At 34.4% G+C, this 27,751-nt stretch overlaps 1 protein-coding gene across 3 annotated transcripts; it reads left to right on the forward strand.

The window, feature by feature from the left end:
- The first annotated feature begins 3,905 nt into the window (after window positions 1–3,905).
- On the forward strand, window positions 3,906–27,319 carry LOC144962761 (prolyl 4-hydroxylase subunit alpha-3-like). Of its 3 annotated transcripts, XM_078895996.1 has the most exons (16): window positions 4,121–4,461; window positions 5,478–5,617; window positions 6,933–7,024; window positions 8,348–8,459; window positions 9,299–9,414; window positions 11,562–11,589; window positions 13,540–13,676; window positions 16,273–16,431; window positions 16,880–16,944; window positions 17,462–17,594; window positions 20,271–20,324; window positions 21,337–21,489; window positions 22,694–22,762; window positions 24,025–24,093; window positions 24,755–24,851; window positions 26,445–26,584. In XM_078895996.1, exons 1-16 carry the CDS (start codon window positions 4,256–4,258, stop codon window positions 26,546–26,548), a joined length of 1,734 nt encoding a protein of 577 aa, XP_078752122.1. In that variant the 5' UTR covers window positions 4,121–4,255; the 3' UTR covers window positions 26,549–26,584. The 3 variants fall into 3 exon arrangements, with proteins under 3 accessions (XP_078752123.1, XP_078752122.1, XP_078752124.1); XM_078895997.1 differs by lacking the exon at window positions 21,337–21,489 and having other exon boundaries at window positions 3,906–4,461; window positions 26,445–27,319; XM_078895998.1 differs by lacking the exon at window positions 4,121–4,461 and having other exon boundaries at window positions 5,603–5,617; window positions 8,352–8,459.
- The last annotated feature ends 432 nt before the right edge of the window (window positions 27,320–27,751 follow it).

Consider the following 27,751-nt stretch of genomic DNA (forward strand, 5'->3'; position numbering starts at 1 on the left):
TTTGAAACATCTGTTTGTTACATCTCTTAAGTCTTTGTCTTTATAATATGTACATTGGGGGGGGGGGGGGGGGATTTATGATTTTTTTGTTTTGTTTTGTTTGTTTGTTTATTAATTATTTATTTTTGTTATTATGGGTTTTTACGACGCTTGTGCACTCTTAGGTCATTTGAGCGCAAGTAATATGTATTAGAATTAGACCTTATTTTACAATTTTCCATTTCTCTGCTTATCCTTTTAATCTATTCTGTTAGTCTAAATTTTACCTGGCACTTAATTAAACAACACATTCTGAACTCTTAAAAACAAACCAAATTGATTGATTGTTTTATCCGAATAGTGCCACAATGTGTACGCTGTACTATTCAAACATAGACATTTTAATTATTACGGCACGCTTTATGCGACACACTTTCATAATATATGAATAACTTTATGCATTATTGATAGCTGTTAGGATATTCAACCCTTCTTTAGTTCAATCCACCGTTGAAGTATGATTGCCATTGGTTTGGAAAATTAATCCTCCTCTTTCAGCATTGTTTCTGCCTTTGTGTTCTAGTGATTTGACTCTCGGCTCTGTGGATGGGGCCTTTTGACCTCCCAATGTGAGTGGAGAGGTCAATATTGTTATGTCTTCTATTCCCTTCTATCTGTTTTCCTTTTCCACGTTGCTCTGGTCTTTGTTCTGGATTGACGTTGCTCATTTTTTTCCCCTGGTCCTGAGAGAGAGAGAAGGGGGGGGGGGGGGGGCAGACGAATTTATGGGGGTTTTTTGTGGTTTTTTTATTTTTTTGAGATAAATTTTTTTCGTGCTTGGATGGGACATTGATAGATTGTTTATGGAATCTTCTGTTCCCTATTTGAACGAGTCCTCTTTGTCTTACTTTTTCTTTAGCTCTTTAATTTCAGATCCAGAACTTTTCCCTCATCTTCCTTTCTACTGGCACTGAAGTGACCTAAAAGTGTCATAAGCGCTGTAAAACCACTAAAAACAAACACTCAGCTTGTGACCATTTGGTCAAAGGCCTGAGTCCCGATGTTTCATGGCAGTCCTTTGAATATGCGCTTTCCTCACATTTTCACACCATAAACCAGTGTAAAATTAGTACATGTCTGATAACATGTCGCGGTACTCCCGGATGATAAATGCTTACATATTTTCACTTAATAGACTTCTTCAATGTTTCTTTGCTTCCGGTTTTGAAATCAATTAATTATCACAACCATGTCTACGCACATATGTTTAATGATTTTAATTATATTTTTTTTTGGTTTGTTTTTTTTTTTGGTTGTATTTTTTTTTGGGGGGGGGGGGGGGGTTGGTATTTTGTTGTTGTTGTTCTTGTTTTTTCTTTCAAAATCAATTGTACAGAGAAACAATATGTTATTTGCTTTACTTGCCACTATAACTTTAGCAATTGTCCGAGATGATGATGATGACGGTGGTGGTGGTGGAGGTGGTGATAATGATAATAATTCTTATCATCATCCCTATCATCTTCATCATCATCATAATCATACACAACCTGTAACAATGTTGCTCGATGGATCAGCGGTAGTGTGTCTCGTATTGTCACAACAGTCAAGCAATGTTAAGCGTGGTCAGTTGCTGGATGGGTGGCTGATTGTGTAAAATTCGGGCCCCGTTGTTGTGTCCTTGAGTAAGGCACTTTGCACACATTACCCCACTCGACCGATGTGTTAATATGAATATCTGTCTGTTGGCAGTGACGTGTATTTTAAGAATGTTAATGTTAGTACAAAATGGACGCATAACAGGCGACTGGTACTGGTACTGTATAAAATGGAAATATGGTTCCATATGGCCTGTTGGGTAAATAAACAAAACATGTGAAGCGCATTCATCATTGTAAATCCTTGGAAAGGCTCTATATAAATGTTGATATTTATTTCATATTTTATTTTATCACCATCATCCTCGTCAGTATTATTATTATGATGATTATTATTATTGTATTATTATTATTATTATTATTATTATTATTATTATTATTATTATTATTATTATTATTATTATTATTATTATTATTATTATTATTACTATTATTATTATCACTTTTTGTTGTTGTTTTTTTTTTGTTTGTTTGTTTGTTTTTGTGTAATATTTGATATGAATTAGTGTTGATTGTTTTTGCTTGGTTGATTTTTTTTTAAACACCGCTTTATAGCTTATTAAATACATACGCTAAAATGATTTGTAAATTTTAATTTAACTTCTCTATTACTTTTTATTCGTGTCTATTTGAATATTTACGAATTAAACAAAATTAAAGAAAAGTTAACGATATAAAGGCGATTTCTGTATATATGCAATTCCTTTCTATCTTTATGCATTGGGTTTTGAGAAGAAACTACATAATTTGAAATGATTTTGTACACGATCTCCTTGTGAAATGCAATTGATCGACTTGTGCGTATGTACACCTAACATGAGTTAATCGACATGTATTACTATCCCTCTTTATTTATATATCCCGAATGTGGCCTGTTGATTGCCCCAGCCAAACTGAATTTAGACCAGGCACTGCAAGATTGCTCTCCTATAGTGGGCAGGGGGGTCACTTGCTGTTTCTTCTGTCCCCTATACAATGTTTTCCAACTTGCTTTCTGTCTTTGTCTTCGAATGAGATTACTTGGTTTTGTCCTGGCACTGACTGGGAAGGAGACAGTCAAATATATAAGGGCACTTTTGAGAATTCTTTTTTTCCCCTTCTAAATCGTCTCTCTCTCTCTCTCTCTCTCTCTCTCTCTCTCTCTCTCTCTCTCTCTCTCTCTCTCTCTCTCTCTCTTTATTTTTTAAATTTATTTATTTGTTTGTTTTTTTTTAATGTATAACGATTTATAAACATTTCAGTATATTTCCTCTAAGTCTAAGTGACATACTATGATTGTGTCTGGATGGGACTTTTAGGTGATCTCAAACTAAGTACACAGATAGTGCGCTCTTGGAATCTACATCTGTGCCCTACTTCAACAATTCCCCATCGTCTTACTCGTGTGTGTTTAATTGTAAACCTATAATTTTTCGACTATCCCGTTTTCTTACTTTTCACTGGCGCGGAAAAGACCTAAACATGTCTCAAGCGCTTTGAAAATGATAAATAGAATAAAATAAAACAACAAACAAGTCCTCTCTGGGTGGGGTCTTTTGCCTCCTACTCCCATGGTGACAGGGAGTTTACCTTAGCTGTGTCTTCTATCCTCCCCCCCCCCCTCTCTCTCTCTCTCTCTCTCTCTCTCTCTCTCTCTCTCTCACACACACACACACACACACACATACACACGCCGTTTCTCTCTCTCTCTCTCTCTCTCTCTCTCTCTCTCTCTCTCTCTCTCTCTGTGTGTGTGTGTGTGTGTGTGTGTGTGTGTATGTGCGGGTGTGTGTGTATTTGTATACGTATCTGAATGTGCAAATATGCATGTAAAGGAGTAGAATTCGTGGGAGTGTGTGTATCGGTGTGCGTATGTTAGGGTAAGGGAGGGAGTTGGGGAGGGGCAACTCGCATCAAAAAAAGTATGTGATTATTCGAGAAGGAAATTTTAAACAGCCGTGAAAAAAATGTTCAACTTTTTATTCATTTTTAAGGCACAGATTAATGTAAAGTTTTAGAGTTTTGCTTGATTTAAAGAAAATGAAAAGATTAAAAAAAAAAAAAGCAATACTACGCGATTGCCATAACTAGTTAGACTTTCATATTACTAATACATTCGTTTTCAACATGTAATGCACTAGTTTGGAATCGATATTTTATTCATTCCGTGAGTAAAAATCAAACGTGTGACCAAGATTCATTGATCTACACAGCAGCTGCTGTGAACCGCGCCATTCAGATTAAGGGGTATTTCATTTGTTTCAATTTCTGTTAGCACGAGTAGCATATGTACTTTCGTATTAATATTAAAGTAGATAGCTGGCAAGACATGGGTAAAGGGTAGCCTATTTATAAGCTAATTGAAATCCATCCAGTTTACATTTGTTTAGTCCACAACCTGTGTGTATCTTTATTACAAACTTAATATTTTCGCCTGTTCTTCCAAATCTGTTGTAAGATGAACGACGTGAATGTGAATGATTAACGCGTCATTTGAAAAGAACACGAACTTCTTCAATCGGACAAAAGTATCTTCATCAACTTGTGTTGTTTTGTTTTCTTTTCGCATTGTGTTGCATGGGCCGAGAGGATAAACATCAATTTCATGATTATGAAAATAATTTTTTTTTTTTTAAAATATGCCATCGATTATTATAAGAATAATAATTCAATGCATTTGGACAACTTGGTTAGTGCACAACAATGCTTATATGGCCCGTGCAGACATATTCACTTCTATTGAAAAAATGAAGGATATTTTCTTTCATGAGAAACAGCTATTATCAGGAATAAAAAGGGCCCTGAAGAGCGTCGACGCCACCCCTGAAATAGAGAAAATCCTAAGGTGAGAATTTCCATAAAATCATTTTGCTTGCAAAGGGCTATCCGTATTTTCCGAGGTTTTATGAGACGAAACAACAACACAATATGCTGCGCCACAGCTACGTACACGACTGTTATATCTATCTTTATACTCGAATTGTGTGATTCCCCAGATGGTATTAAATTACATGTAATATGCTTGTTGTTCTCTTTGTTTCCTTGATTTTTTGTTGTTTTTGTTTGGTTGGTTGGTTGGGGTTTTTTTTTAAATTACCGTATGGATATTACAACTCAATTTGTACTTTATGCATGGGTGTTATGTCTCGAAGTTCCGCAATCACAGCGTGTTGTTGTTAAACATTATATGAGTTTGATATTTTGTAAAGTGATATCACTTGAGCAATTTTAGTTTATCAAGAAACTCACAAGCAACTGAGGTGTTGATTAGGTCAGAAATTTGGACATTCATGGCTTTGACGAGTTTGACAAGAATGGCATCAGCTCAATGTGTTGAAAGATTCAATAAGGAAACTTTCACAAAGAAAAGGACACGAAAAACAAAAGATATAATTTCATTTAGCATAGACATAGATAGCTTAAAAAAAAAAAAACAGCATTGGCTTGTGACACCAACAAATCAATTAATTAGGCCTTGATTTGGTCGACTCTCTTGCAGAATTCCTTTATTTATAAAACTATCCTACATTAATATCAACGATTAGAATTTGGAACAGCCTGCCTGCGGATGTAGCTCTGAAAACCGTAAATAGTTTAGAGATCGAATCGATTCTATGCCACCTCAACACCAACATGCACACCAAAGTCTGGCGGTTTGCAGAGATATATCTACGCAGGAGGAGAAAGAATACATGTAAATGATAAGGCACAACAAGACGATCTCTTTTTATGATAAAGATGAAATTTGTCTTTCAATTAAATCTAGCACCTATCATTTTCAACTACATGGATCCCTTATTTCTGGTATGTTTCCCAAAGTTTTTGTTGTTTTTTCTCTCTCTCTCTCTCTTCGTTTTATAGATTTTGTAACGATCGACAAGAACAAAGGTGGAATGAGAACTTCAAAGAAAGTGTAATTAATGTCAAACATCCAAATGAAGTGTATATCATGATCAAGCATTTTGTTGAAATCTACAAAGAAGTACGCCTGTCCATTAAAAGTAAGGTGCTTTGTAAATTGGGAGCTCTGTTTTATTCGTCCCTTTGTACATAGGCGAGATGAAGTATGGTTAACACACCCTGTTTCCAGAGTGACTTTACATAGTTCGATTCCACTGTCTAAACATTTATTTTCACCACCCCTTATCTGTGTAGCCATTGTTTAATAGGAAGCTTGGTCTCATTAGATCTGGCGAAAATTCAGTCGACCAGACCTGCAGGGAATGGTCACCCTCATAGATCTTGTCCTGCTAACCACGGGTATCTTGTTTCAGACACACGCTTTAAATATTGCTGTTATACGAAAACTGGGTGTGGAATCACCAAACTAAAATGTGAAAGGTTTGAAAATCGATCAAACTGACAGAGATAAGGCTAACATTTTGACTGTTTTCTCTTTACGAACAGCTTGCAAAATGTATTACAGAAATGGCTCCGATTCCGATTCAATCGTAAATCTTGCAAATTTTTATTACATAAATTGTTGATTCTGGTACTATCGTAAATTATGTCTAAGATCTGTCATCTCTTTAAAAACAGAGAACGCTACGATACGACACTTACAAAATTATTAGTTTTATTTTAAATCGGGATCACATATTTGCAGGTTAAAAAAAAAAAAACCTACTCGAGCTTTTATGAAACGCAATAACCACTAATTGTGTTCTAAGCGCTTTACAGGGGTCCCAAACCAACATAAACACTGAACATATAAGAAATGACATGTCGCTCCAATGCTATGGAATTACTATTTTCCAATGGAGACAACAATGTTACTATACCTACCAGAGTCGGGCCTGATCACAATGTGAGTAAAGAGCCTTTCCCAAGCACTCAACTTTGCGCCGCTCACAGCGGGACCAGAACCAGGAACCTACTAATTCAAAGGCGAGTTGTCATATGATTATAAGTGCACGAAGCTGCACAATAAAAACGTTTATTTTTTGTATTTTATTTATATGACTAAAATAATAAAATAATTCGCTCCAAGCAGCTGTTGAGCACTCTATATGATTCCAGACAATTCCCCCAACCACCCACACACACACACACACACACACACACACATATAGATATATATATATATATATATATATATATATATATATATATATATATACCTGTCATAACATTTTATGAATTAGATATAAAATGATGAGAGCTAATCATCTCTCTGGTTGGCAAAGAAGGAGAGAGAGGGAGAGAAAGCAACAGAACAATACCATGCGCACGGTATTGCGACGTCAACCGTCCCGCATGCTACACGAATTCAAACGCTTGATTTGATTTTTAATTTCTATTTTTTTTCCAACACAGAGATAAGCATTCCATACTTACAATCTATGTTACAAAACATACCATCTACCAATGATTTGCATGGTGCAAAGATATCACTGCTCCGTCTTCAGGTGAGAAATAACATAATATATGTTGGTTTCACATAGGAATACCAAGAAACGGGTTTTAGTTTAAGTTTGTCTGAAATACATGGGTTGGTTGCTCCCCCCCCCCCCCCCCCCCCTCAGAGATATGTGTGTATATAGAGAGAAAAATAGATCTTACAATTTGAGTGGGGAAGGAGTGATGTTGTATTATCAGCTTGAGTGACATTTTAGAGTTTTTTACTATATGAGGGTCATCTTATCGATTGATAATTGGAGGACGGATTTTCAAACCAAAATGCTCCGTCTTCAGGTGAGAAGTAACATATATTTTGGTTTCACATACGAATATCAACAAACGGTTTTAGTTTATCTGAAATACAGGGGTTGGTTACTATTTTCCCCACAGAGATGTATAGAGAGAAAAATAAATCATACAATTTGAGTAGGGAAGGAGTGATGTTGTATGAGTAGCTTACGTGACATTCCTGGTACAAAAAGCATATTTTCTGTATGTTCTGTATAGCAAGAAAAGCACCTTTCGTGTACTTTGAAAATCGATTAAAATCATCATAACTCTAAAAACTTGGACTGCCTTGAAGACTTTGAGGTTCCAGATTTTAGAGTTTTTGACTATCTATACGAGGGTCATCTTATCGATCGGTAATTGGAAGACGGATTTTCAAGCCAATATGCTTTGTTTGTATCTTTTTTTTTTTGTTTTTTTTTTGTTTGTTTGTTTGTTTGTTTGTTTGTTTTGTTTTTCCAGAGTATGGCAGACATCTAAGGGGGCTTGAAAAATAGTAAAATAGTAAAACTGGTGTAAAGGCCGAAGATTGTTGTAGTTATCCTTTGATGTAGCTTGTGAGCTGTAATATAGTAAAGTTTCCGTTTAATATACTCTAAACGCTTTACATTGGGTTCCAAATGGAGAACGCCTTTTAGACAAAGACAACGCTGTTACTGGCCAGGTACTCGTAGTACACACGAGTGTGGCAAGACGAAGTGAGTTAAGAGCCTTATGCAAGTATTTGATTTTATAACACCTGGAGCAGGATCAAACTTCAGACCAATGATCGCAATCCGACTGTCATACCGCTAGACCAATGCGCCTGTGATGGGGAACTTGACACGTTCACTTTTATTTATCTCTTTAAGTGTCTTATGACGTTTGTGCGTGTGCGGCGCTGCACTGCGGTTGACACCAGTGTTATTCCTTTCTTCCCTTGGAATAGACCCAAAAGACAAATTTTCCATATGGTATGAATATAGGGAATGTTATTATTTTACTTTTAAAATTTTATTTGATGATTTATCTCTTTCATTTTCTATCGATGCTTGCACGCCAAGGAAGTATATAATCTTGATTCTGGGAACATGGCCGATGGCAATTATAAAGGATACCATGGACCTCCTTTGGGTACGATGGATACTTTTGATATAGGCATGACTGCCTTTGAAGGTAATGTAGCCCTGCCTTATGCTTAAACCATTGTAGAAAATTGCGATAAAAGAATATGTAACCCGAGTCAAAATACCAGGATTATAAAACTAAATGTTACCATCATCACAACGAACAATTTGGAAGATTATCGGTCAGAAAATATCTACAGTGTTCGTTGTGAATTTATAAACTCTGCATGTGATAGATATGTGTACGACGGAACACTTCTTTGTGTCATGAACGAAGGCCGGGAGCACATTTTTTCTACACATCTGCCTCCATTTTATCGTTTTCTTGTCATCTCCCTATTTTGTCAATAAGCTGTGATTCATTTATTTTTAAAATAGAAGCTGTTATTGTCGGTTTGTCGTGGGCACAACAGTATCTCATATGTATCTATAACATGCCACGGGTAATGTCAATCAAAACGTTAATTTACAGATGAAAATCTGCCCTTTTATGTCGATCAAATAGACCAGGCACAAAATATAGATATCAGTGAGTATTGTGCACCTCTCATCCAACTTAAAATTTAAAAAAAAAAAATACAATTATTTTTTTTCAATACAGAAACAAAGCCCATTGACCTTTACGACGCATTATTCTAATGTATAACCGTAACTGAGTTAGTATCAGTTGATAGTAAGTATGTTTTGATGCTATGAAATTAGTGGGGCCCATTAACCTTATATGTATTATTTTTGTCTGGTGGAGGACCAAAATAAGGCCTAAACTTAATGTGGGATCGCAACTATGACTATATGTTATATGCGCAGAATGTTCAGGGCTCAAAGAAGATTGTGGCGCACTCAATTGATGGTTCAGATTTATCCTTTACAACTGCATTACACTTTCAGAACACAAGTACGAACTGAGCAGGCAGTGGTTTGACATCACACGTGCTAAACTGATTCTAAATCAAACCAGTGATCTCTCATTGGAACGAGTTGTTTCTTTGAATCATCAAGCTCGGGTAAGCATCTGGAACTTGAAAATCATTAGAGCCTATTGCTTTTATATTTATCAGATGTTCTTTTCTTTCTTTTTTTTTTTTTTTTGTTTTTTTTTTTTTTTGTTTTTTTTTTGTTAACCCTCACTCTTTGCGACTGCCGGTAGAATATTGCCAAAGTTTTATCTATTTATTGGAGGTTCTTTTTCTGTCTTGTTTTCATATCCGCTTCTTCTACAAACCGTTGTCCCTACTCTCCTTTACCCAGCTTTGGTGGAATTCCCCTTTGGTCGAAGGAACGTTGGCGTTCTGGATCGACGGTTCAACCCGTTGACCTACATCATCGATTCCTATGTATCTCTTCATATTGGTGTTTTGGAACGAACGGTTTCGCCTGTGTCATTTGTTGAGAGAGAACTTCTCATTTCTGAATTTATTTTGTGAGAGCCGATATTTTTTTTCATTTCTAAATCACATCTCAACAGCCAGTCATTGTTTGATTATTGCATATCTTGTAATATTATATTATAAGGTATTTGATTAAATCGATCTCTTTTGATGGAGTTCCTCTGCTTATATGGAACTCCAAGGTTGTATAAGACTGTGTATACCTATTAATTTGATGATTAGACGCACGGATGGGTCGCACATGAATAAGATTTTATTTGTTGGTTGTACCAGCCCTCTAATCTTAATTTTAGTGCTTCTGATCTGAGCGCATCTAGACGTTTAACTATAATAATCTCTTGACTGTGTCCTCCATAACCTTCATGAATTTGTTGGCGTCTCAATGTTAGGCCTCTCCAGTCCTGTATCTATTTGGGGGGGGGGGGGAGGATGTTGAATTTGTCCTCTTGTTATATATTTTTTTCTTTAGTATTTTTGCGCATTTCAAGTTTCAGCTATAGATAGAATGCGCTTGGCCAAGGAGTTCACAACATTGCCATCCGGAAGTATAACGGACCAACAACCACTCTGTGTAACTGAATTTTTAGCAGGTTATACGTTAGTGAGAACAATCACAACGCGGATGCAAAACAATAACAAGCCTGAGTGACGTCATCTGCATACATCTATAACGGACCACACACAAACTCTGTGTAACATGAACTTTTAAGTCGTTATACAGTTTAGTGAGAACACTCACAAACGCGGATGGCAAAAACAATAACAAAGGCCTGAGTGACGTCATCTGCATACTATCTATAATACAATACTCCCTGGAATCCAGCGCGCTCTCCAGAGAAGGAAAAAAAAAACAAAACATGGTCTACCACGTTCACGGGAGGTAACCAATACAGACCCTGTTCTTCAAGTAGCATTTCCTGCTTTACTTCCCTTATGAGTGCTAACGCTTGTTTGAACTCGTTTTCGTGCTTTATGAATGGTTTGATGTGCTCTACTGTACCAAATAGATGCCCCCCTCCCCCCTTGTTTATTTTTAAAATAATCTGTTTGCCCATCCCCAACCCCCACTTTTAAATTGCAGCTCACGAGATATGCAGGTGAAAATTCACCAAAAGGGAAAATAACAAACAAACAAAACCCAACAAAACAACAACAATCTCCACAACCCCCCCCCCCCCCCCAAGAACAACAAAAATAACTATTAAAAAATGATAATAAAGAGGGATGGGGGGGGGGGGGCAAATTATAGTTTGCTATGTTAAGTTGTTCAACTTTAATAATTAAAGCATTTTGAAAAAAAAGATACTCTCTGTGATGTCACTGTTTTTTTTTTTTTACGAGCAATATATTTGATTGACAGAAAATCATTTTCACATCTCGCCTAGCCTAAATTAGAAAATGCCCTAAATGTGCATCCCCCCCCCCCTTTCTATCGATTGGTCAAATTACACTCCCTCCCTTCTTTGGTCAAGTTACGAACCTCTCCCCCTTCTATTGATGTTTGTTCAAAGTGCAGCCCCTCTCCCTTCCATTACTTGCTCCTCCCCCTTTCTATTTGATACACGAGCGTTTGTGATATATATATATATATATATATATATATATATATATATATATATATATATATATATATATATATATTGTAGTAATTGATCGTATTTATACCTGAAATGTTATAATATATATCCATTGAAATTAACAATTATTGAGAGACATAATAACCGAATTTTCCCCCACCCCCACGCCTTTTACAAAATCTGCAGGTGTTTTCTAAGGCACGAGTAAAAACAGGTTCGTATTAATTTATGTTAAGATGATGATGACGATGATGGTGATGATAATGATGATGATGATGATTATATTTTTTTCTTTTTCATCTTGTGTTAAATTACTAATATTAATAGAACTTTTCGGGCTCCAAACCCTTCTTCAACCAACAATAGTGTTATAAATACATTACTAAAAAAACGGATCGACTATAAATTTCGTACGTCCTCGTTGATAAAAAATCTTGGAATGTAAACAGAAAGACGCGTTTGCTAGGTAACTAAGAGTGCCAAATTGAGGGCAGTATAAAACAACGCATAGAATTTTGGTGCGTAAAAAAAAAAAAAAGGGTTGGGGGGGGGGGGGGGGGAAGCTGTAGCATAGAAAAACTTGGTTACTTTGGTGTGAAATGTATCCCTTGAATTAAATACAATAGAGTGGTGAAAATAATAATCCACAAGTATGACTAATGGACAGAGATCCTTTAGAAAAGGCGTGATCATAAATGTGAGCCAATCTGTTTGTTTTTTGTTAGTAATGTATTTCTATTTTTATTTTTTTCTTGTTGTGGCTGAAGAATATTTTTCTGTCCCGAAACGTTCCGTGTTTGGTATTTTTTTCTTTTTTGAAGCTGTTATATTCATTTTTGTTTATTACTTTTTACAGTCCACGTCTTCTAGCAGCTTAGTATCACGTTAAAATTAATGGACATCTTACTGGGTTAGTCAGACGGGACGATCATATTAGACTGTAAAAAAAGTTATGCCTTTAACCCTCTCCTTACCACCTATTGGAAAATCGTCACATTTGTTACGATTCAACCGTCACTTTTCTCATCAAGATTTCTTTTCTTTTTGATATAGCTATAAAAACTTGACATTCTGTAATAGAGCCCATATTGTTGAACAATATTATCTATAGAATGTGCTTGTTGCTTTTCTGTTTGAGTAAGAAATGTCTGTTTTTGTATTGGGTGGGTGTGAAGTTTTGGGGAAAATTCTGAAAATGGCTGGTAAGGAAAGGGTTAAGCAGTCCGGTTGGATATAAGTATTGAGATCGACCTATCGTAAATGCTAACCTTCTCATCGTAAATGCTAACCTTCTCACAGCATGGGACTCACATTGGGAGTTTTACTCAAAATGTAGATAATGAAAATCGAAGCTCGAAGGGGGGAAAAAATGACAATTGAAGGCCGAAGAAAAATTAACGATAAGTATTGAATTGTAGGCTTCAATTTATTAGACGAAGACAGATCTGTCTCCGTCTAATAAATTGAAGCTTACAATTCAATACTTACAAGAGATGAAGTGAGTAGGAAAGTGCCAGAAGACAATAGAGAATAACAAATTTTCGCGGCGGTGATGGGGGTTTGAACCCGCGACCTTACTGGTACGACAACTCCACCTGGCCGGTGAGAGCGTGACTCTACCGTATGAGCTATCCACGATCACGCTCTCACCGGCCAGGTGGAGTTGTCGTACCAGTACCAGCAAGGTCGCGGGTTCAAACCCCCATCACCGCCGCGAAAATGTTTTATTCTCTATTGTCTTCTGGCACTTTCCTACTCACTCCATCTCTTGTTGTTATCAACATGTGCCTGCTCTACTCACTTTTCTGAATTAAAAATGCAATACTTATCGTTATTTTTTCCTCAAAATGTAGATGCAATTTCCAATGTCCGATCAAAAATGCCTTAAAAACGGATGGTTTATCTTCCATCAGTCAAACATAGATCTTTTGTGATTTTATTATTTGTGTTAATGGCAGCCATAATTTTTATGACATTTCTTCTAGATCAATTCATAATAAGATGGGCATAACTAACTTGAACTTGAAAATCACAGGTGTATTTTGCAAAACATCATACAATTAATAACACCACTTGCTTTTTTTTCGACTGTATTTTGAATCTCTTGTCCTTACAAAGGCCATAGCACTATTTTATTAACTGTGTGAAATTATTCAAACAACAGGGTTAAAAAATGTAAGACTTTCTTCCTTAATTCGAGCTTTAAACAACAACTACGCACAACAGCATGCAAAGGATATTATTCATGCTGAGATGAAAAAAGTCGATGGTCTATGCGCTACGATGGATCAGAAATATCTGGTAAGTTATATAATTCTGGTTTTCTTTATCATACATGGTGTGTTGTTTTTTTGTTTTTTTACTACCCGATTAAGAATTGAAATAGCCTAAAAACTAGAAATGATAGAAGCATCTAGTTTTTTTGCATAGTTTTCCATCACTATTCAAGTTTGTTTTTTTTTTTTTTTTTTTTTTTGTGGTGAACATTTCAGGATGATGCTATAAAAGTATAGTTAAAAGGGAGAAATTTGACGGCATTGCCGCACAATTCAAGTGTTGGTTATCAGGTCCATGCATTGAGATACATAATTATTGATGCTATGCGTTTAACTAAAATACCCACATCATCCGCCAGCTGGACAGAACTTGCCAAAACACAAAACTGATTGATAAGACTTAGTGAGAACGTATTAAAATGTCTTGTCAAAAACGATATCAAAGAGTTGAGTGATGTCATTTTCGTTCCATTTCCATCCACAAGCATCAGTTACTTCTTTGAGATGATTGGTCACATAATATGTGACCTTTTACAACAAAGTGGTATTATATCTGAACGAACTAAACGCTGAATATTGCAGTTATAGTTATAGTCAGAAAAATAAAACCTGAGTTGAAAATATTATACAGTCACAGTGTCTCAAAAAAAGTATACACAATAAAAATAGTTGTAAACGTGGTATTTAATAAAATCTAAATATTTTTTAAGTCTAACAGTATATATATCAGAAATATAAAACCCGAGTTGAAGATATTATATAGTGTCTCAAAAAAAGTAGTATACCCAATAAAAATAATTGTAAACGTGGCATTTAATAAAATTTAAATATGTTTTAAGTCTAACAATATATATATATATATATATATATATATATATATATATATATATATATATATATATATATATATATATATTTATATATAATATATATATATATATATATATATATAATATATATATATATATATATATATATATATAACATATATATATAGATAAGTATTTATTTTTTCATTGCATTTTGTGACACACGCTGTAAATGTTTCATTCGGGAAAAGAAGTGATATACAGTTTTCCATTACTATTTAAGATTTTTGTGGTGAAAATTTCAGGAAGATGCTTAAAAACCGCTACAATACGGTCGTGCTTTTTGTAAAAAGGGAGAAATTTGACATATACGTGCTTTTTTGACGGGTTTTTATTTTTCTTCCAATTTTTGGGTCAAATTTATCCCCTTCTACAAAAGTGCGACTGTATTGTGACACCTTATAAGCATCTTCGTAAAATTTTTACAACAAAAAATAAAATAAAATTGAAAAGTGAAGAAAAGTATGCAATTAGATATTTCTAATATTTCTGTATTTCAATTCTTTATCAGGTAATAAAATACTAAAAGACCCTGTATATTGATTTTTATTTTATAAGAGAGTTTAAATCTAGAACTACTATTTTTCAAAATAAAATTTTAAAGAGTTAATTTCCAAATGTTACAAACTCGGTTCTCTCCATTTTGAGTCAAAATAATTTCCCCTAGTATCCTTTTTGAACCTATCATTTTATTGTAATAAACCTCTATTTGATAATCAGTCAGAGGAAAATCTTGTATTAACTGATACTTTTAAAAAAGTTTACCGTTCAACTTAGTTCATTTAAGAAAAATCTAAAGAAAGTGGAGAAAATAAAAGGGATTTGGAAGTTGAGATGCGGTTAGACAGAGAAAGACAAGGAATTATGTTTTAAGGTTCTTCTTAAAAAATCCAACGTGGAAATTGTTGGAGGGGAGGGGGGGGGGGGGAGGAGGTCTCTGTTTTCAAACTGAATAGGCTTTACCTATTCATTAATATTCTGTAAAGGAAGAGCTGATGTTTGTTTTTTTGTTTTTGTTTTTAAGGGTTTTACGGCACTTGCGAAACATTAAGGTCATATCAGCGCCAGTAAAAAGGAAGAAAATGGAATAGTATAAAAGTTCTAGAATTACAATTAAAGCATCCTAGAAAAAGTAAGATAAGGGGAATTGTGCAAATAGGGAATAAGAGTAGATTCCAAGAGCATACCATCAATGTACTTAGTTTGAGATCACCTAAAAAAGTCTCACCCAAACACGAGCACAGGATCCCACTAAGAGGAAGACACTCAAATGCTTACATTATAAATTCAAAACAACAAATATAATAATACATAACAGAGAGATGATTTACAAGGAAAAAATATCATCTTCCAATACAATAACTATACATTTGACTATTTCCCTCCCAGCCAAATACTCCCGCCTGAGCCATGTCAAATATCATTCCAATACAAAGACAGAAGGCAAATTGAAAAACTGCTATAGAGGAATAGAAGACAGTAAAGTGCCCTCCTGCCCACTATGGGAAATCAGGAACCCCACCTAATAGGAAGAGATGACAAAAATAAACCATAGCATTAAACGATTGATGAACTTTGTTTATAGTGGGCGACATAATTCAATGTTTTGTGGTAGCTTTCTTAACCGCCATTAAATATAATGTTAATTCCTGGAAAGTTAATTCTCTACACAAGAACCCCCCCCCCCCCCCCTCCTTACCGGCTACGGTGCATGTTTTAGTCAATTAAATTATCAATTTCTACAATTGTCAGAGAACGGGCCCTCCCTATGTATGCCGATATAAACCAATGGTGCTGTTATACAATCGCATTAAGGAAGAGATTCTGTCGTCATCTCCATACGTTAGCCTGATCTACAATGTGACAACTTCAAAGGAATCAAATGCAATTCAAAAGCTTGCCTCACGTCAGGTAATGAAATAACAAGCAAAAGTGTTCTGGCCAAAATGTTTAAAGGTGTTTTGTAGTGTACCACAGAGTTTGGAATTGTCCAATAGACATCAATGCAGCAGAACACGCTTATTACAAACATGATTGAAAATGAATCTATGGCAATAATGAAAGTATATATATCTGCCCCCACCCCACAATTAAAAAACAAAAACAAAACAATTATATACCCTGAATTAAAAACTTCTTATACAAAGGACTATTATTTTAGTTTGACCACTTTTGTCTAATAACCATGATCTTCTTTACTTGGTTCATTGATGAGATTAATTTCCTTAAAATTTATATTATGCACAATCAACTACTTCAGTTTTTATAATTTACAAAAAAATAACAAAAACGTGCGTCCATTGTGGATAAATTATATTTCCAGGTTTATTTCTACATTCATTTTCATCCGTTTTGACAGCTGTTCCGTGCGGAGGTTCAGGAGGTACAAGGCCTCAATCGATCTGACTATCGGACTAGTCATGTGTAAGTCAATATAAAAAAATAATTTTTCTTCAATTTAATATAACACAAATGCAGTATGAATACATTTAATCACTTGCAAGATTCTTCTACATTTCCCAAAGATATCAAATAAGAGAACTTCCATTTAAACAAAATGAAACCAAAAAAATGGTCATTGAACAATAGAATGGATTATTCTATCATATTACAAATAAGTCAAATGCCAAGAATCGACTTGTTCTTATTTCCAGGTCTGAAGCCGAATGCAATTATATGGGCATGCTTTAACATTGTTGCAATGGAGTTTATTTATTTTGCGTTGGTTTGAGAGCAAGTATTTCCATTATAACAAATGAGCCCAGACCAGTCACCAGACCTGCAAATAATACACATTAAAAAGAAACTACACTGAGTATAATTTCTTATGTTTAAAACAAGAAGGTAACCACCGCAGTCATCACTACTGACTACAAGCAACTCAACATTACAACTGCCACAAAAATGAAATACATGTATCACCCGTTTAAATTCTTCCCAGTGCATTCCTCGGAGAAAATGACTCAAAGTACCTAGCATCCCTTACAAAAAGAATCAGCCATCTTACAGGCCTTGATTGTCTCTCAAATCCGGATGGGCATCAACTACATCAAAGTGCTGGAGAGAAATATCAGGTGAATGGATTTGTCATTCTAATCGAAGACTAATAACTACTTTAGTGTTATAAGTACAATGTTTATTCATATTAATCCCACTTTGAAAAATATTGCTAGGCAATGTGCTTATATTTCATCAATGAGTACACTTCTTACATAATATATTACTATTACATAATATCAAATTGTACGAGTTAATGACCATTGTTTGATGTGAATAATGTTGTAACGCAGTAGCCAAGTACCTGTGGATTTTAACCTCATGGATGTGTGTGCAGGTGTGCATGTGTGTGTTAGTCATCATACCTCGCTCGTATCACACTAGTAAGAACCTTCCCTACACGTTATAAAGACTGATAAAGATGCTTTTAAAATATATATATATATACAGTAAATCCGAAATACTTCTTTTATATAGTAATAAGAGAGTGGCAATAAGAAAATTTTAGGGGTGTGATTAATAATTTTGTTTGTTGTTTTTAGGTTTTTGTTCTAAATATACTTTTATCCATGTGTTATCCACATATAAACAACTACACAACGGTCCATATCATAAGCTGTTATTACCAACAAAGTACAGTGCAACCCCTGGATAACGACATTGCCCGGGACCGGAAAATTATGTCGTTATCCAGGGGTGTCGTTATTCCGGGGTTTTCAAGATGGCGGAAAAAGGGGGCGTGGCGAGACCCATGACAGTGCGATGCGCGGTCCAGTGCCTGAGAGAAAGCACGTCCAAAAACGTTAGAATGAGTATTTCTCCTGTCTACAAAGAGTATAGATGCTATGCACTTGGCTAAGAAACTCACAACATTGCCACCCTGAAAAATTATGGACTAACATCATAACTATGTGTACCTGAGTGATGTCAACTTCGTTCTATCTATACTAGTTTCGATTTCACTTTCAAATGTCTTCGTTTTGATCATAAGCAGTACTAGAACGCAATTTAATAAAACTAAGAATAAAGCAAGAAAATATATTCCCAATATGATAAATTCCCACGAGAACATAGATGCACATATCTAGTTTCGATTTTAATTAAAATGAAATCCATATGATACTGTTCATGGTATTGAATACCGAGATATTTTTTTTAAGTGCACCAAAATTTACAAGCACTTAAAAATTAGTAGACCTAAATCTTGCGATATTACCCCCCCCCCCCCCCCAAAAAAAAAAAAAAAAAAAAAAAAAAGGTATTAATCACAATAAGATCAAATGGGGACTGATGTTTAGCGGAACAGCCGATGTTTCAAATGAAAATAATAAAGTGAAAGATGCTGTCTCTGCTTTCCCGGCTATTCCAATAAATTACGGATAAGACCAAAAATATCCTTAATTGCCCCCATTGGACACGGCATTGCTTGATATCAGCTAACCTAAGGAACGGTATCGTTAGAAAACTTGCTGGAACTTCCTGGGGTGCCTCCACATCAGTCCTCAGAACATCCTCTATAGCACTCTGTTACAGTGTAGCAGAATACTGTGCCCCTGTCTGGGCAAGGTCCACTCACACCAAAATAGTAGACTCCGCTCTAAATAACACCATGAGAACAATTTCTGGCACATTGAAATCAACTCCCACCTCGTGGTTACCAATAATGAGCGCAATTGCCCCTCCCCATCTCCGAAGAGAAGAGGCGACACAAAAACAATACCACCGACTGGAGAAAACAACATCAAATACTCCACTCAGAATAATCACCCAATCAGCCCCCACAACATCACGCCTAAAATCTCGCAAACCGTTCTACAAATCCAAAAAAGAACATTTCGACCTCTCTGATAGCTGGAAAACTGAATGGGAGAAAAACAAACCAAAAAACAGTGATCTAATCGAAGACCCTACAGCAACACCACTCCCAGGTTTCTACACACTAAACAGAAAACAGTGGTCCTCCTGTAACAGACTACGATCTAAACACGGTAGAACAGCATCTAATCTCCACAAATGGGGCTGTATAACAACACCAACATGCCAAGCCTGTAACGCTCCAAATCAGGACATCGACCATGTGGTACTTCACTGTCCATCAACATCCATAGAGCCGCCCTGCTATCCACAAAGCTGATGACGACTACATCAAATGGCTGAATGAGTCACACTTGGAGGTGTGAAGACCATACGACACTACTACTAGCTAACCTCAACTGACCTCAAACAGGTAGCTATCGTGGACACGGTTAATGGACCCTTGACCTACCATCCACTGATCAACTTCTTCGCTGTGAGCAAGCGTAGATTCCATGCAGTGTAGTAAACATGTGTTCTGATTGGTCGGTGACAAAGCAATCTCATTGGGAGGGGAAAAAGGTGTTTAGATAAAGTTTGAGATGACGATGTTTGGGTATCAAACATTGGCATCAACTGTCGATTATTGTTATAACGATGTCGCTAAACAGGCGTTTTACTAAAAGGCATGTCGTTATTTTGGGTTTTTTATTACTAATAACATATAGCAAAAAAGTCGGGACCACATTGGCATCAACTACCGATTATTGTTATAACGATGTCGCTAAATAGGGGTTTTACTAAAATGTATGTCGTTATTTTGGGGGTTTTTTTTATTACTAATAACATATAGCAAAAAATTCGGGACCAGAGGTCAATGTCGCTATCAGGGGTTGTCGTTATTCAGGGGTGTCGTTATTAGGGGTTGGATTGTAAATAAGATTTCATTACATTTCCAGATTGTGAACTACGGCATAGGCGGCCATTATGCTGTCCACATGGACACCTACGAGGTAATGTCAACATTAGAGCTATGTCCACTTTTAAAAATACAAACTATTACATCCTTATACACCTTTCAGATCATTAAGATCATCCTCTGATAAAACTAAACTTTGTATGGAATTCTATTCCCAGAACCATCGGGGAACAACCAACTATTAATTCTTTAAATCGAAACTAAAACATTTCCTTTTCACGTCTGGCTATTTTAAATATGAGACATGCAATATGTGTGAATATTCATTTGTGTGTCTGAGAGTTTGTGTGTGTGTGTGTGTGTGTGTGTGTGTGAGAGAGAGAGAGAGAGAGAGAGAGAGAGAGAGAGAGAGAGGGGGGGGGGGGGGGAGAGAGGTTGTGGGTTGTTTTTCAACCTATGGTAAGCGCATTGGGCATTATATGATGAAATGCGCTATACAAATGTCATCTGTTAATATTTTTTAACTTGTAGACGTTTGCCTGCCGTTAACTTTTGACCAGCCAGTGCATAAATCAGCGGCACCTCTAGGTCATCTTAACACAAGAAGAAGAATAAATAAACAGGGATCTATAAAATATTATAAATCGAAATTTTTTCTTCGCTTTCAAGAACCACAAATGAGAAAAGTGAGTACAGAAGTGGATCCCAAGAGCAATGTGCCTGTGTGTCTAGTCTGAGATTAACTCAAAATGTCCAGAAAAAACGGACGTCAACAAGATCAACAATGCATGAATCACGCTATACAAGAAAATAAAATCATCTCCCACAAATTACATTAATCTGTATCCCTTGTCCGTAGGATATTAACAATAACCAAGGGAAAAAGGTGTTCTTATCCCCTGAAGTCTATGCTTTCTTTTTTTTTTTTTGAGTTGGTTAATAGTGCATTCATTCATTGACAATAGCTTCCATTTTTCAATTTTTCTTCAATATGGGGAGACAACGTATACAGTGATATGAGTAAAACTTCCATAGATATATAAAATTTTAGAGTATTTGTATACATAATTTTTAAATATTAATTACACTTATTCATATTTCTATAGGAGTTCACAATTCTGAATAAAATTATCATAGGATCTATTCACTTGAACAAGGGCTCCAAGTCTCTTGTCCTTGCAGTTATGCGGTCTAATGGTATGACACTCGCCTTCGGATCGGAGAGTCCATGGTTCAAGCCCCACTCTGAGCAGTGCATAGTTAAGTCCTTGTAAAAGGTTCTTTACTCACATTCTCTCACAATACTCAGGTATAAAATGAATACTAATCTGTTAAAAGGGTTGTCTCCATTTGAAAAATAAAGTAAGATCTCTTAATAGGATCATGCTAAATGTTGCTGTTAGTTAGGTACCCCTTGAAAAGCACTTTGAGCATGTTTAGTGGATATTGCGCTATATATGTAAATGCCCTAGGATTCTTTGATGTCTCCATCAAAGTGATGTGATCTCAAAGGTCCATGTAGAAGGGAACAAAAATTAATTTGTGACCTACTGCTCGAACCCCAATCTGGTATTCTGGTATTATGTAAGGATCAAGCAGATCCCGAAAAGTATATATTATATATTATATATATTATATATATATTATATATATATATATATATATATTATATATATATATATATTATATAAAATATATATATATATATATATATATATATATATATATATATATATATATATAAAATGATCAGGAACCTGCATTCATTCTCGGCAACATAAAGTGAAAAGTGAGCCCAAGTGCCATATTTTTTTGATACTGGATTCAATTTTCAGCATCTGGTCTACAACGACATATGTAACACTGTTTTAAGTTTGTGGATCACATCCATTATATTATATTGATTTTATGGTATTTTTGAGACTTTTAGATCACTTCAGCGCAGACTTAAAAGAAAAAGGATGGGATAGTCAAAATATTTTAGATGTCTCATAAGTGCCTCCTAAAAGGTTAAGACATCGAGGACGATATCAAATTGAGAACAGAAGTAGATCCAAGAGGAATTTATCCGTGACAAGATCCCTACCTAAAGGGATGTACTCACAAAACAATACACTTATAATGAGTAACAACATAACACATACATGTCTCCTCAGTCAAAGAACCCAGGGAGAGCTAGGGAATAAACAAAATGGTCCCATTTCAAAGCAATGACACAAATCCACAAGCAAGGGACAAACAATGATTTAGGAGAATTGATGAGGCAGAATAAGTGGACCAATATAGAACATCCATCTCCACCCCACTCTCCACCTTCTAGTTCAAGAAGTAGTAGTTCCCCCATTCAGAGAGAATCTCTATTCATCACCAGTTATTGCTGTGCTAATGCCACCAATGCATAACATTGTTTTTATTTCTTTTTGGTTTTCTTTTTACAAACAACTATATAATCCTATCATTCAGACATCCTTCCCTGGCAGTGAAGACATATTAAAACATTCTGGAAACAGAATGGCAACAGTGTTGATTTATGTAAGTAAAAAATGAAAGTCAAGATTATTAAAAGTGGATCTTTTTTTAATGAACAATTCACACTAGAAAAATCAAATCAAATCAAATCAAATCCTTTTAAAAGGAATTTATTGTAATGTTCATTTCTATACCAATACCCTAAAATTTAAAATAATAATAATTTTTATTTCATATTTAATTTACAAAGCTCATTTCAATTACTAATTAATAAAAAAATTATGACGATTGACCATCATTCCTATCTAAACTCCATTCAAAAGCAAAAACCTTTTCCAGTCTACATTTTAGGTTGGATAGTTTCTTCTATTTTTTTTTTTATCAAACAATGTCCAGTGTGATTCTAAAAACTTTCAAAGTCAGAGACCTATATTATTTAATACAGTCCACTCCGGATAATTGCAACTCGGTTAATCGCAACTTTCTGTTAATCGTAACATTTCCCAAGAAACAGAATTAATTCTATATAAACGTCACTGGTTAATTGCAACAAACTTCGGTTAATCGCAACAACTTCTCGGTCTCAAAAAGTGCTAAATTCAAGAAATCAATCAAACAAAACATCATGATTAAATTTCATTATGGAAGAAATCGTGACAGGTTGAAAAATCAAGAGTGAGCTGGATTTAATGCCACATTAGTGTGTCACCACTCTATTTTTGACAAAAGAGGGCTGGGCTTTGCAATATAGGTTTGTGATGTCATCTGTGGCCATTAAATAGGAGGCGTGGGGTGGGGGGGCTGAGCATAGTTTTTACAACAGGTAGACAATGACAGTTGTAATGAGAGGCTGGGTGATATCCTTTGTTTTGGGATTGACAACTGTACATTGTGACCAACGAGTTTGATGAGATATATTGTCTCTCACCACGGCTAATCTCTTTGATTCTTACACATGCTGAGAACAAAGAGTGAAAGTGAATTAAATCCAAATAAGATGTCGACTTGCATTAAAGCTGCATTTGCTTGAAAAAAATAAATACAGGACTGCCATATAGTTTTTATTTCAATTATATTGCTCTGTCTGTGGTGGACTAAGAACAATGTTTACAACAACTAGATTGAGTTTACTATATTTGTGTAAAATGTTGCGATAGTGGATTGAAAACTCAACTTCGGTTAATTGCAACATTTTTGCTGATCCCAAGGTGTTGCCATTATCCGGAGTGGACTGTATCAGGGACTGGAGATAAAAATGTGCATTGAGGGAAAGACATTTCTTGTTGTGATAATAATGCATTTGAATTGATATTTTGACATTTCAGTTATCGAAAGTGGAAAGCGGCGGATCTACAGTATTTCCTTGGCTTAATATTGCAGTGCCACCTCTTCAGGTAATAAAAAAGCAATGAGTGTATTCAATAGATATAACTACTTGAACGCGAGGTGGCTTTAAAGTTCATGGAATCCAAGATATCACTTTTTGATAAACTTAATTTCTCACCATCTGTCCTTAAATTAAATCATTCCAGACTCCGGATACAAACATAACTTCTATGATGATTTCATTAATATTCAATTCAAATATTGCTTTACAATTCATCAACTCCCTGCAATATTACCATTAATGGCTTGCTCTCAAAATCAGCCTTTTCAATCTATGAAATTATCCTTTTAAAATGGTTGCCAAACATTTTCAAGCTTTTAATAATTGAAAAGGAATTATATGAGAAGAATTAGCTCAGGATAATATATATATATATATATATAATATATATTATATATATATATATATATTACATATTTGAAATACAAGTTGAATACAAGTTTAACTTCGTGGCTATTTCATAATGTTATAAAAAATTTCCATAATGGCATTAAATGACTGATTATAATCAGTGCAAAATGTCATAAAATAAATAAAGTTAAAAATGATAAAATCTAAGAGGTAGAACAGTTAACCAAATCACTATCACGTCTGAATCTCATATCTCGACTTTTTATAATACAATAATTTTCGAAATGTAAAATTTTATTAATCTGGTCTCATCTCAGCATGCTGCATTGTTATGGTACAACATTGATACATCAGGAACTGTTGATTTCAGGACAAGGCATGCTGGATGTCCTGTCCTTGTTGGGAACAAATGGAGTGAGTCATTGTTCATTTGTGTGTGTGTGTGTATAGATATATATATATATATATTATATACATAAACGTTGTCGAGTATGATGATAATAATCAGTATATCTATAACGATACTAATATATCACCCATCGCCTTAAACCCATATTATGTCAGGTATATCAGATGCTTAAAGCGATTTTCAAGTAAAAACGACAAATGACGTGAAACTTTAATTGTAGTCATTTTTATAAATTGTATATTATATTGCCCTTAATAAAATGCTAATCCTCGAGATTCATGTTTCTAATATATTCAAATTTTTGCATCTAAATCACCCCAACATAATACCATATTGAGGTGGTGAGTCACATATTGCATTGGTTAAGCCGACTATTGAGTTGTAAACACTTTAAATATGTGCAGTTATAAATGATTTTCAATATCAAAACTATAACTGTTTATTGTTATCTGTTTCTGTATCAGTGAATCACATCTTCAGACATCAACATGGCTAATTTTTGACTGAGTTGTTCTTGTGGTCATTTCAATTCTGGAATTTTCTGACTGATATTGAATTTACTATGAAATGATCCAGGACATTCCAGTCAATAATGGTCTTTACAAAAATATATATAAATAAATAAATAAAACAATAAAATAATGGCAAAGGTCCAATTGCTTCTGCCATTTTCTTTTCAATTAACTTGAGGCTTACGTAGCCTTAATTTGATGAAATATTCAGGTGGAAAAATAGGAAATCCATAAGTGTAGTGTGCTATTCATATGGGTTAGGAAAATGTTGGTATTTATACACTTAAAACAGTTCACTCCGCTTAATCATAAGCCTTTGGAAATTTGGATAAATGTACCAATTAAACAGAGTGTATATTTAAGTGGGAAATTTATAATGAGTATAATACATTTTATGTTTGATGAAGTGTAGCAAAAATGCGGAGTGTGCAATTATTCTATGTGTGATTTTTATCATTACCATCACCATTATTATTATTACTATTATCCTTATTATCATCATCATCATGTGCAACTGTGATCTAAATTAAATAATGTTTTTAAAAAAATAGACACACACAAGTTCGGACTAGAGGCCATAAGAATAATCTATCTCAATTTATAAAATTAATATATAAAGTGTCGCTATTAATTCTTAATTATATATTTATACATTTGTATGTATTTACATATAAATTCAAACTAGGGGTCATAGGGACACCTTATTTCACTTTGTATATACATACATTGTCACCATAAACTCTTAACTTTATATTTATACATTTTATGAATGCCATGTCTGAAAACGAATTTCCATTTTTTGAATAAATAAAGTATATTATCAATATTATTATTACAACTTCTAATATCATTATCAAATATATTTTACAAAGACTGTATATCATAAGTCTGTATGAAATAGGAATGTTATAATGTAGGCCTATAATTATCGTTCTCATAATCATCCTACCTTCTCCTCCTTCTCCTCCTAATTATCATCATCATCTACCATCATCATCAGCATTACCACAATTATAATCATCATCACTACCGGGGCACTCATGGCTGTACAAATTGCACTCTTTGTAATCTTTTTTTTTTTAACAGTTATGAACAAGTGGATCTTGAGCCATGCTAATACATTTAAACATCCCTGTGGACGGAGCAAGACATTAAATCAGCAACGAATTGAGAAGATTTTAAATGTCTAGAATGTTTTTAAAAATCTAAACAAATCACCATTTTCAGGCAAAATTGGTTGAGGCCTAAACACTCGTCGGAGGTGAATGAATTTTTCATCAAAGAAACTGAACAATACAATGAAGTGTATTATACACCAGTCTTCTTGTCCTTCGGTCAATGTGTACTTAATTGATAGTTCAACCACTCATCTTTGCATTTTCTTATGCTGTTACATTACAAACTACCTAGGAATTAAGTTGAGCGTTGTGTATATTTTCCATTCTGAAGTTTAAAAAAGATTGGTATGAAATTCTAAATAAGGCACGAATATGTTATTAAAATTATAAGATTTTAATCTGAAAGAATAGTAAAAATCATTATCCCTTTCATAGACCGCATAACAACTGTTGGTGAATTTATTGAGATCTTGAGGTTAATATTTATCAATAATTTGTTTTTCTCTCAACGTCTGCAAAGTTTAGTAGGAATCAAACCAGTGAACCGGAAATGGTCAAATGAAATGATTTTTTAAAATAATGATAATAAATATATAAATAACATGTAAATCTGTATATTAACTTTATTCCATTACCTCATTATTTTTCCGACAGTGCAATCATTAATTTGAAATTTAAATTTTGCTTGCTTATCTCAAATTACTTCCATTATCAGGACTCATTTGGAATAAGTCTTCGACATAAGTCACATATAATATTCTTCTTCAAAAACTCAAGCCAAGAGAATTATAGCTATTGTGAAATGTTCCATTATAAAATCAATAAAGTTCAATTTTCACAAAACACCTAACAGTTGGGTTTTTTTTTTTAAGTTCTAAAAACTTTAACAACAATCTAATAGACGTACATAAAAAAGCATGCCAAAATTGCAATGATATTGCATAAAGGTCCCATGCATAAATGCATAAATACTATTTTTTATGATAGAACTTCATAAATCCAATTGTCAATCATTGAATCGATAGCAAAAGTAAAAATCAAACAAACTCTCCATCTATCAAATTGATGTGTAATCTAATCATGATATGTTTTATTTTTCTGATCTCTGCTGATAATGGCCCATATGGTGAATTGGGGACTTATCATCAGTGCTCTATTAAACTAATCTGTAAAATATAATTTAAAAAAGAGTCTGCAAGGCTGCAAAAAGATCTTCAGAAATTGACTAGATTTCTTCATCAGAGCCAAATAGCAAAATTTTAAAAGTAAAATTTA

This window comes from Berghia stephanieae, chromosome 1 (genome assembly GCF_034508935.2).
Source record: "Berghia stephanieae isolate SIO BIC M18660-M18661 chromosome 1, UCSD_Bste_1.3, whole genome shotgun sequence".
NCBI lineage: Eukaryota > Metazoa > Mollusca > Gastropoda > Nudibranchia > Aeolidiidae > Berghia > Berghia stephanieae.